General features: G+C 35.9%; 1 protein-coding gene across 2 annotated transcripts; it reads left to right on the top strand.

Moving 5' to 3' along the window:
- Window positions 1–47: 47 nt before the first annotated feature.
- Window positions 48–10338, top strand: ANKRA2 (ankyrin repeat family A member 2). 2 transcript variants are annotated; one of them, XM_064481513.1, is made up of 10 exons: window positions 48–550; window positions 2027–2080; window positions 2932–3324; window positions 3969–4127; window positions 5492–5557; window positions 7548–7645; window positions 8152–8277; window positions 8586–8652; window positions 9161–9241; window positions 9824–10338. In XM_064481513.1, the coding sequence occupies exons 3-10, from the start codon at window positions 3036–3038 to the stop codon at window positions 9877–9879; spliced, it is 942 nt and encodes a 313-aa protein (XP_064337583.1). In that variant the 5' UTR covers window positions 48–550; window positions 2027–2080; window positions 2932–3035; the 3' UTR covers window positions 9880–10338. The 2 variants fall into 2 exon arrangements, with proteins under 2 accessions (XP_064337583.1, XP_010973296.2); XM_010974994.3 differs by lacking the exon at window positions 2027–2080.
- Window positions 10339–12553: the final 2215 nt, after the last annotated feature.

Raw genomic sequence — 12553 nt, 5'->3', positions numbered from 1 at the left:
AGACACACGCAGCCGGGTGACGCGGGGGCGGGCCCGGGCGGGGCTATGGAGAAGAGGAGGCGTGGCCGAAGGGCAAGACTAAGGCCGGCTCTAGTGCCCGGAGCTGTAACTGAAACGACTTTGTCTCTGTAGTACTCAGGCTGTAAGGACCGCGCAGCGCAGCGGCGGGAAAAAACCTGGAAGTCCTCTCGGCTGCGATGATGCAGAACGTTTTATGTCCGGAAAGCGAGGGAAGAAATCGGAAGTGACGTCGCGGTCAAAACAAGCCGGGGCTTGAGGGCCTGCAGGGAATCTGTGGCCACAGATGGAAAGGCCCGACTCGCTGTGGGCTGTCGACGGTGGTCGTCAGGCCCTGCGCTCCCACCCGGTCGGCCTCCGGCGCCTGTCCCCGGGACCAGCCTGCCCCCTTTGAGCGAGTTTCCGCCCGCCGTACCTGAGCCGCGCCGGGACTTTTCGGACAGAGCTGGCGGCTGGCGACAGAGCGGACTTCCGTACAACCATCTCTCCTCCAGCGGGTTCCTGTCCTGGGACGCCGGGACACCTGTCGCCTGTGAGGCATCATTCATTTTCATAGCACCTTGTAGGACAATTCCAGGATTAGGAAGAACCAGGGGGAGGGGGTCCTGATATTGGCACCCACTGTGGACTAATTCAGATGCCCACTTCATTTCGTAAGGGTCTCCCTCCCTTTCTACCTGGACTCTGACAGATCGAGGTGATCCTAGCTATCCTTGGCCTTATCTCTGTTTCTCAACACTCCCTCTTCTAGATCATCTTTTTCGCCTTTCTTCTCTTAACGCTCCAGAATTATGGCTTAACCAGTTTTGCTTCTCCTCTCTGTAGCAGTGCCAAGATTACTCCTTCCTCCTCCAAGTGCATTTGCTTTTCCTCCCTCTAAAACCAGTAACTCCATCTATAAACCCTGATTTGTAACATGGAAGATGCTTAGACTTGGAAATAATATTAGAAATGACTGTTTCAACCATCTTCATCTTATAGATAAATTAAAAAAGTCTCAGGAAATGTATATGATTTGCTCAGTTAGTTGGTAGTGATGTTGGGAATGGAAAGCCAGGTCTAATTAGCAGATTGCTGAGCATCTTGTAGGGTCATTTCAGGATAGAAAATAATACGAAATTTTGTTAAGGTTCAGATCAGAAGACATTTTTGGAGCACCTGATAGAACCAAGCAGTGTTTTGTGTGCAAAGATTAGTAAGAGTGGTTTCCCATCCTAGAGGAGTTTTCAATGTATTGAAAGTTTAATTGGAAAATTTCAAGAGAATGATAAATGCTAAAATAAAGATATATGCAGGGTGCTGAGAGCTCAGCGGAGTTGCATTTCACTCACCTCTGTGTAGAAGTCTGTGGGAGATGGCTCTTACCTTAGGAAACCCAGTTCGTATCTTGCAGTATCCTTTTAAAGACCTCTGTATTGCACCTTCATCTCCATTTGAATCACAACTCATTTTCTGTTCTGATTTCCTTCTAACCTTTTGCTAAAGTGTATTGCCTTTGTTACCTGTTAACTTTATTATTACTGTTGTTGTTGTTATTTGTTATTCTTCAACTCTTTCTCCCTTGGGAGTTTTGAATTAGTTTAGTGCTGCTTCTTATTTTAATGAACAGGGTGATGGAGTCATGAGCTCCCTTTTTTCTTCTCTCTGTGGTGGACATAATGATTACCTGCCCTGACTACTCAAAGGATTGTTATAAGAATCAATCTTGGAAAGTGTTTAAAAACTAAATAGTGGTTATCTGTAAACGTATGATTTGCCAACCTTTGCTCCATTGTAACCCTAATGCATTTTTCTCTTTTAGTTCCAATAAATTCCAATTTTAAAACACCCTGCACCCTCAGAATTTCTAAGAGGCAATAAACCCTAACATGAAAAAATTAACTGGATGTTATTAATTTTCTTCCTGTCTCAGTGACTATATATCTGGGTCAATTATATATCGTGGAGTTCTTCCTTTTTTTAGAAATTTTAAGTATAATAATGAAATTTCTCTTGAAATTACATTAAGGTCCATAGGGAAGTGCCTGTGATTACCTTACTGAAAACTCATTTTAAAACAATAGTAAGTGTTTGAATAACAGATGTGCTTAAAATCTATGCTTTGAGAGTTTGCATTTATTGAGTTCATGTCTTGACAATCTATATTTGGGAAAAAAATCAGTAATTCTTATTTCTTAACACTTGTTACAAAGATCAGGATCCAAAAATTATACGTTGACCTTAAGTCCTAGTGATGCTGAAGCAAAGGAAGTCAGTCCATAGTCTATATACTTTATTTTTCATAAAAACCTGTATTAAGTTGCTACCACTTGATATGAACAAAAACTGATTGATAAATGTATCTTAATGTCATCATAACCAAAGCTATGTAAAGCCTTTCGGTATCCAGGAATCACATGGGTGTTGCTGATGGACTTGGGTACTACATGAGTTCTGTCTTTTCTTAAATTCATACCGAGAGCCACTTATAAACAGCGTGTTTATAAGTGAACCTCAGGTAAGAGGTTAAAGTTTTTACATGAAAGTTTATTTTTGTTGTTAGCCTGATTTTTTAAAAAATCCATTTGGCAATATTCAGGAATAGGAAAGGGGAGAAAAGTGGGTAACTAAAACTTGCTGGAACCTAGTGATGGAGGTGAGGATGTGACTGTATTTCATTTGGTCTTTGCCGGGATCCTGTGAGGTGTATCCCCATTTTACCAGCGAGACTGAGGCTCAGGGACATCATAACTTGTACAGATTCACACAGGTAATAAATGGCGAAGCTTGGATTCATACCCAGGTTTCCCTACCTCTCAACATTGCTTTCTGTTATGTATAGTTGCTTATAAGAGCACTATTTGCATATTTGATTGAAAATGACTATTTTATGTACATTAAGTTGATATAACACTTTTAATCTTTTTCTTTCAGACTTTTTAATATCCAAATTCCAAGAATACACTGTGTACTGCTCTTTTAAAACCCAGAGGAAACCATGAAGAAATGTTTTAATTGTTGAAACTACAGTTGAAATCATGGCTACATCAGCAAATCTGGATATTGGAGCCCAGCTGATAGTGGAAGAGTGTCCCAGCAGCTACAGTCTAACTGGCATGCCTGACATTAAAATAGAACATCAGCTGGACTCAAATGCAGAAGAAGGATCAGCTCAGGGTGTTGCCATGGGAATGAAGTTCATACTGCCTAACCGATTTGATATGAATGTTTGTTCTCGGTTTGTGAAGTCCTTAAATGAAGAGGACAGTAAAAATATTCAAGATCAGGTTAACTCTGACCTGGAGGTGGCATCTGTTCTATTTAAAGGTTGAAAGTTATGGTATAAATATCTGCATTTGTTTTGTTTCTGTTTATTTGGTTTTTTTTTTTTTCCCTTTTGGATCATGAGATTTTGAGTTTGGGGAAGAGAGTTTGGAAGTCATCTTTTAATATGATTTTCTAGAATCTCACAGAAACCAAAATGAAATAATTTCATGTTATGTAATGTCTATAAGTACATTTTTTAAAAAATTCCTTTCTTGACCTTTGTTTGTTTACAGATTCTCTAATAAAGTTCCCTATTGTACCTTTTAAAATTATAGGGAAAAAATTATTTGTGCCTTTTAGAAACAAATATTTTTAATATTCTCTATACCATAAATATGTAATTGGCATTAGTTTCTTATGCTTTAATGCAGTGAAGTTTGTCATCATATTGTAGATTTACTTTTATAACAAGCTATTGAATAACAAAACTAATCTCTGGATAACATTGCTCAAGAGTAATACAGATTTTTTTCTGGAACTTTCACTAGTACAGACTTTTTATGCCAAAAAATAATATCACAGGAGAATCAGTTGAAGATATTATACATCATGTATTTCTTTTTTAATGTAAACATTGGCCTAGAACTTTGAAACGCTTTGTTGTTAAAATATTGTTTTAATGTGTTTAAATTAATTTTACTTAGCTGAATGCAATATCCACACATCTCCTTCTCCGGGAATTCAAGTAAGGCATGTCTACACTCCCTCTACAACAAAGCACTTCTCACCCATAAAACAGTCAACTACTTTAACCAACAAGCACAGAGGAAATGAGGTCTCGACCACACCTCTGTTAGCAAATTGTAAGTATTTCCCAGTGATGTATTAAAATAATCGTATTACTAATGGTATCAAGAGTTTGGCTTTGAAACACTGTTTTCATTAAGTGCATATTCTATTTTGGAAACCTTAAGTAATGTCCTGATAGTTTTAGTAATTTAAAACTTTTTCACTTATTGCATATTCAAATATTTCATGTTTTATGTTTTTCTGTTGAGAACAAATACAGACTAAAATAGTAATTCTTAAAACCTTCATAGTTTTACTATAAAAACAGAGTTATTCTGAATTTTGTGCAAAGTAAGACATTGTGAGTGTTTCTGTGTTCTTGGAATGCGTTTTACTTATAAATTAGATCACTGATCAACAAGTGATTTGTAGTAAAAGCTGAGTAATGTCTACTGTAATTTTGAATCTGAATATAATATGCATATGAAACCACCTTTTAAAAACTTTGAATTCACAATTTTTTTAATGCAGAATTATTCTAGAAGAAATAAAATGAAGGTTTTCTATATAAGCTAGAAAATATTCTATATAGTATGGGTTTCTCAATTGAGAGAAAAAAAGTTAGCAATTTAATGCTGGGAACTATATTTGAGAATACAAGGTAAATGCATCTCTATTCTAAAGCATGGTGAAATATATGTCTTTATTTTGGAAACACTGTGCCCTCCTGATTTTGAATTGTATGCTATAGAAGTTAAGCCAGAAAGAGTTCATGACTCCGCCCACAAGCCGTTTCTGTTTTATTTACGTTAAGTGTGCACGTGCCTCCCAATTGCTTTCCTTTCTGGATTAAGGCTATGCAGTCATATAACCTGAAATCAAGGATCAAGTGATTGCTAATTTTTAAGGTGAACTGTCATAGAACAGTGCCTGTTTGGCTTTGTTTTAAAATGAAGAGATTGTCTTAGAATATTCCAACCATAGGATTTTTGAGCTAAAAAAAAAAAAAAAAACCCTAGAAATCCTGTGGTTCCACATCCCTTATGTTACAGGCAAAAATGTTTAACCAGTTTTCCAAGGTCACAAAACGAAGAAAGGGTCTTTTGAGACTCAACTTCCTTACACTTCCTTATAAGTTTGGATGACAAAATAGTTTTAAAAATTAAGTGCATAAACCATTTCTTGTTAAGAATTGACCAATTTGCATAATCATTGATAATAACACTTTGCAAATGTCCGAATTACCTTAAACATATGAGTCAATTCTCAGATACAGAATGGCTGCTTGTAGTGTTAGGATATATTTTGGGTTAGATTTTTTTAACAAGAAAATGATGGCTTGTGTTTTGAAAAGACATTTGCTACACAAACATGAGCAATGAGGTGATGAAAGTGTGCCCTGCAGATACACATGAAGCTTTCTATGGTGTTGTTTCAGCTTTATCTGTTCACCAGCTGGCTGCTCAGGGAGAGATGCTATACCTGGCTACTCGTATCGAACAAGGTACTAGCCTATTTTAAAAAATGTATTTAAAACAAATTTAATAGGTTTATTAGATTTTTATTATTTTCTTTTTATACAAGAAAGTATAAAGACAAAAAAAAGTTGCATAATCTCACCAAGAAGATAACCCAATAGATACTTAAAAAAAATAGTAAAATAAAGTATAAAAGTTAATACAGCTTCCGTTACCACCCTAGCCTGTTCTCCAAAATCAAATGTAAGTTTCTTACATTTTCGGAAGACTTTTCTGGAAAATATTGCTATTTGTATTTGGGGTTATATGTGAAAATGTGTATGTATGTTTTTATTTACACAACAGCAAAAATATACACACTGCATTGCAGTTTACTTTTTTCATTTAAAATTTTAAGATCTTTCTATACAGGCACATAAAGATCTATTTCATTCTTTTTAATAGGTCTGTAATTTTGTGTTGTATTGCATATGCATACACTCTGTTATTTTTTAACTAGCCCCCTGGTGTTAGTTGATTCCAGTTTGTTGCTATTAAATAACGATATTGCTGGCATTCTTTTGAAGTATATCCACAGGGTAAATTCCTACAAGTGTATTTGCTGGGTCAAAAGGCATATGGATTTTTATTTTTATACATATTGCCAGATGTCTGTCCTGTCCTCATACCAGTTAGAGTTTCTGTTTTCCCATTCCCTCACTGACACAATATCATCAGACTTTAATCTTTGCCAATCTCATAGGTGGAAAATGGGATCTCATACTGGTTTTGTTTACCTTTTTAAAATTATGGTCTATTTGAATTTCCTTTTGTGTGAACTGCCTGTTGTATATTGATTTATTTGAACTCTTATCTAAGTTAAAGAAATTCACTTTTTATTGTTTATGTTGCATATATTTTTTCCCAGTTTGCCATTTTTCCTTTGACTTTATGATGTTTTCAAACAAAGGCTTAACATTTTTAAGTAGTAAATTTATTTTTTTCTTGGGACTTCTGAGTTTTATATCTTGCTTAGAAAAGACTTCCTACTGCAAGGTTATAAATAAATTCACTCATACCTTATTCTAGAACTTCTGTGGTTTCCTTTTTTACATTTCAATCTTTGACCCACGTGGAATATGTTTTGGTGTAATGGGGTAAAGATCGAGCTTTACTTGTATTTTCATTTTTCAAAAAGTTAGCCAATTGTCCAAATTTATCGACTGAATACAGGACATAACATCAGAGCGCTTTTTTTTTTTTATCATGTCATTCTTTTATAAGAAAGACTTAACTTCATCATTATATTTCTATTTGTTTATAAGTACTTGAAAGTTCTATTCTCCATCTACTAAATAAATCTAGGGAAAAAACTATGGACTTAATAACTGGTAGACTAAATCTAGGGAACAAAATGGGTTTTGAGGTAGAATTGCATAGTACTGCGTCTCATATTATTCAATCTTCATTCACATTATACTATGTTATGTTAGCAAATCACCAAAAATGAAAGAAACTCCAAGGCAGAAATGTCAGCTAGAGAGTAGAAAATAGCTTTAATGAGATTTTGGACTTTGTATAATACATAGCTATGTAATGCCAAGGGCTATCATATAACCATATTTTTATTGTGGTCCTCCCAACTCTACATGGAGATAAGCAAAGCAGTATTCTGGATATTGGAGAAATTGAGTGACATGCCCAGAATCATCACTGCTAGGAAGTGAGAGAGTCAGGATTCAAACTCTGGTCTTCCGATTCTGAATCCAGTGTTCTCGTACCTAGCATTATGTTGTGTCTGGTAGTTTACACTTTAAATAACACGCGATTTGAACTCAGCCATGTACACTGAGGCACATTGTAATACATTCAGACTACAAATGCAGCAGCACATAACAGGACTTCAGTGAACACAAGTCGCACAAAGCGAGCCTTACTGAGTAATATAGTCAACTTTTTAGAATGCCAGTATTTTCATAATAATATTAATATGCGGTTGTTAAATTAGATCACAAAAATTGCTTTTCTTTTAAATAGAAAATGTTATCAATCACACGGACGAAGAAGGATTTACTCCTCTGATGTGGGCTGCAGCACACGGGCAAATAGCTGTGGTAGAGTTTCTACTTCAGAATGTAAGGAAAATGCCTCAGACAATGTCTATGTACATTAACTTAAGTCCAGTTAAGTATTTAGTAAAGTTGCTGTGTCTCCAGCCAGTTAGATGTAATGGGAGAGGATCGAAAACATTTTAAGTGCTCTTCCTATTCCTGTGGAACGTGGATCCAGTAGAGCAGGCAGTCTGGTCATACATGAAGCAGCGAGAGGGAACTGAATGCCCAGCCCCCCTCTAAGTGCCATGGGGACAGGAGTACTGTCAGCCCTGTAGGAGAAGCTTCCTGGAGGAGATGCCATTTGACTCCAGAGTGACAGGAGTTAGGACTGAGGTAGAGGGAGGAAGGAAGGCATTCGGACAAACCTTGATGACAAAAGCATCCATGAGTGGAAGTTTGTGTTATTTCTTTATGAACCCCAGAACGCTACCTGACCTAGGTGTTGAACTGTAATTATTATTGACAGAAGTAACAGTATTCTTGTTTTCATAAACTGAAAAGTCTTTTATCTCCATTTCCCATTCCAGGGTGCTGATCCCCAGCTGTTAGGGAAAGGTCGAGAAAGTGCACTGTCATTGGCCTGCAGTAAAGGCTACACAGATATTGTCAAAATGCTGCTTGATTGTGGAGTTGATGTAAATGAATATGATTGGGTGAGTCTGTAATGCTGATTTTTAAATTACTGAAACAAACGCTAGGATTTATTTGGTTTGGGGAGACCTAATACATTGTTTTAAACACTTGGAAGAATAATTAATTACTTTAGTTAATTGAACACTTAGAAGAGAAACTTAATGTCCTAAACTCAGTTATTAGTTCTGATTTAAGTATTCTAAAAAAAAATTAAAATTACCCTAAACTACTTTCACATGCCCAATTCTTAGTAAAGCTTCTCACAGCCGCATTAAATTATTTGAATCTTGCTCACCTTGAAAAGCTAAATCACCTTTTCCTTTCGCAGAATGGAGGGACACCTTTGCTTTACGCTGTACATGGAAATCATGTGAAATGTGTAAAAACGCTCCTAGGTAAGCAGATAAAAGGGGAAATATTTAGAAAATGCCACATGAAGACTTTTTTTTTCCCACAAACTGGCCTCGGGAGCATCAGGAAGTATTATTAAATACATGATTCCCCCTGGAGCGCCTGCTGCCCGAAGACTGCCCGTGTAAGCAGCATCTGCATAACACAGCACGCTCGCAGCTGGAACATCTGTCCTTGTGGCCTTCCTTTTAGGGGTCACATGTAGAATCCACAGCCGTTGTCTCTTCCACAGTATCTTTATGCCTAAGCTTTGTCTGTAGTTTTTAGAAGTTCCAGTTGCTCTAGAGGATACCTGTTTGTTTTGAAGTGTCTTCCCTCCAACCCACCAAAGTGAATTCTGTGCACTCCATGTGTCCTGTACTTTGTCAGACCAGCCTGAAAAGATCTTCCAAATTTGCTGAAAATCTGTCCCACTATTTTCACATGAGCCAGTCAGAGACATATCCTCATTTTCATTTTATTTATGTAGATTTTTCTATTTTTTTGTTATAGAAAATGGAGCTGACCCAACCATTGAAACAGACTCTGGATATAATTCTATGGATTTAGCTGTAGCCTTGGGCTATAGAAGTGGTAAGTATTTTAGAACTCTCAGGTTTCATTTTAGTAAAGCTGTTAAATAATATAAACCAGTGGTCCAAACGGGTATCATCACCTGCAATCCTAGAACATGCATGTAATCGTAACTCCTAACATGTACTTTTAACCGTGGGCAAAACCAACAAAGTCCTGCAAAGTCTAGAAATGAGTTTGTTACTTTACTTTTCACCAACCCACATAATTAGCTGCTGGAAGATAAGTGCACACCTGTTTACAAGATATATTTAACATTTCATAGCGAACTGCTTATAAAATGCTCTATAGTTGACCTTTCTCTGTTCCATAGAACAGCCTTGTACTCTAGACTGTCCTTCAGTTTCAAAACCTGGAAACCAAGAACAGAAAATCCAGTAGCTTGGACAGCTGCTAAAGTCAGTGACAGACGAAGTTTTAAGTATTTAGGTATCGCACTGTAATCTTATCACCCTCAGACTACGCGTATATCCTAATTAGAGATTATTTTAGGAGAAAGTTGGGGATGGTAAATTGAATTTGATAGTTTTTTAACAATTTTATAATCAACATGCCATGGTCTTGATCACCTGTCTGTTCTAGTTCAACAGGTTATTGAGTCACATTTATTGAAACTTCTTCAGAACATCAAGGAGTAGACATAGTCACTACGAAGTGGTGGCTGTCCTTCGGTTTACTTTTGGCCCTTACAAATGATAGTTTTGTTTACTTACAAATTTTTACCTCAGTTGCAATATTTACTGATTTTTAGTAAGTTTTAATAAATATTCCTCTGAGTAATTCACTGGTTTTAATAAGATTATTGTTAATGCTTTTTTTAATAAGTGTGTTTTACTGTATATTTAAAACGATAAATGAATGTTTCTTGGCATGTAAATTTTTATGGTACAGATAGTTATCTGTCTTTTTATCAAGTGCTGTAATTTAACATTTTCAGAAATTATTCTACGCTATTCATCTTCACTCTTACATTAACTCATTGACTTTATATAGGGTTTGCTATAAATCCATAGGAAAAAATTTTGTTCTTATTGAATTTTAAATGCACAGTGTGATTGTTTACAAAATGATGTTATAAATGAATAAAATACTTTTTTCTGCTAGTTTGCACGCTAGTTTTTTTTTTAATTACATAAAATTATTAAGGGGTTTCTTTAGGATTTTTAGTTTAACTCTATGTCCTGCCAGGACACTCCATTAGTTCAAACAATGTAATTAAAATAAATTCAGTGTCAGTCAACAAAATCTTATTGATTGTTATTTCTAGAAGTATACTGAGAATATCTTTCTCTTGTCAGTGGGTTTTCCAGTAGGAAGAGTTCTCTGTGAAAGAGAAGTCAAGTCTTCAATAAAAGTCAGGTGCTCTTTAATTCCACTGCAGGAGCACTATAAACAAACCCAAATCCTATTTTAAAAAATTAAATGTATATTTGTATCATACTATATATTGATAAACCAAGAGTAAAGACAATAGATATTATTTTTTAAAACAAGAATTATTAAACCAAGCTAATCTGTTCAAAGACTCACCTTCATTATGTGAACTTTAATTCTTTTTCTTAAAAGCCTAGGACACAAAACACTGGAGGAGGTGTGGTTTCTGTATTTTGGGGAAATTGAGGGAATATTTGATTCATTTAAGTGATTATTTATCTTTATAAACCAATCAGAACAATGCTTCTTTAATTTAAGGGATAGTATAATCTAGTTTTTTAATACCCTCCAGTGTTAGAAAACTATTTCTATTACACAATGAGAGGTAAAGACCTTTCTCAATTATAGATGTGGGCATAAATATAACCTTTCCACAGCATGTCCTCGGCCTTTCTGGGATACCACAATGATATTCTGACTATTCTGATCATATACAACATGAAATACTGTTTCATCTATAGATTCTTTTATCTCACTAACAGCAGTAATATTAATAATTTTCATCATATAAGAAGCATTTGAACAGACAGAAACACATGGAAAGCTTATAGCTTTGTTAGCTACAAATCAGAAGTAAACCAGAAACACAAAAACTCAGTAATTTTTCTTCCTAGTGAGCATGTAATTGATCTTAATTGATGTGAGTTTGAAAACAAACATCAAAAAAAAAAAAAAAAAGGAAAAAAACGAAAAGAAAAGGAAAGAAGACTACTAAATTGGATTCTCTGTCATCTCCCACCCAACAGAGAACAGGTCTACATTACACGTCCAACAGAGATTACCAAATAGACTGTAAGAGCAAACCCCAATCATTCCTGCCAGCACTTGGGACTAACTTATTGAAGGTGCACTAACCAAAAGAAAGATGCATAGTATCAGTAGGAAAAAAAAAAGGAGTAGAGAGTCAGAAAATTTAAAGTTCTATTGCCACCCGGGGTTCACTTCAGAAGACAAGAAAATACGTGCGGGCAAGTTGGTTTAATTTGCCTCCACTGGGTTAACCCCCTCAAACATCTCAGTGGAGGACCTTCAAAACTGGTAAAATACAATTTTCAAAAGGTTACACGATGCTCTCAGACAAATATAATGAAAAAATGTGACAAAGATTTTATTCCACTTACTAACGAGGAAACCAGGAAGTTATGCAAACTGGCTCCAAGAGCATTTGAGAAGCTGGGCATTTTTAGTAGCATTAGGATAAAAATGCTGGGTTATATACAAATCTGCTGTTGTCTGACAGGGACGGAAATTGTCACTTGGGGGACCTTTTCCCCAAGACAGAAATTACTTGTTTCTCTAGAAGACAGAAATATCCAAATTAACATGCAACTTCACTAAGTCTGGGACCTTGAATAAATAGTAAACAGTGAATCAAATTACATCTCTAGGTGATCCTTGGGTGGCCTTCATCTCATATGACATTGAAAGGACATGTGGCCACGACCCTTTTTAGTACTTCAGTGAAAGCCAGTGTGGGGTTAAGGTAATCGCCCTCCTGTCATCAGCTGAGAGGTAAACTAATACAAGCATGCTAGTGTTGGTGACAGTCTCTCACATCCCCTCCTGACTAGACGACACAGCTCATTCCACGGTGAAAGAAGCTGTGAACTGGAGAGCTGAGTGAAGAAGTTAGTCATTTCAATAGCCTCGAACTTTAAAAAAGAATATTGCCGGTAACTTGAAAAATGTACATGTTTTTAATGAAAATGTAATGGATGATGTTAACTAAACTATAGATTTTTAAAGTTTAAAAGCTTTGAATTTTCTCTAACACGCCAGTTAGCCTCCTGATTTTTAGGAAACAGTATGATTTCGTTACCATTCATGTCTCTTTACTCACACAAAAAGTTAAAACTTTAAATTCTTTTGTTAGAAGAA

This window comes from Camelus dromedarius, chromosome 3 (assembly GCF_036321535.1).
Source record: "Camelus dromedarius isolate mCamDro1 chromosome 3, mCamDro1.pat, whole genome shotgun sequence".
Taxonomy (NCBI): Eukaryota; Metazoa; Chordata; class Mammalia; order Artiodactyla; family Camelidae; genus Camelus; species Camelus dromedarius.
Note: the sequence above shows the minus strand (reverse complement) of the source record. Positions and strands in the feature narration are given on the sequence as shown.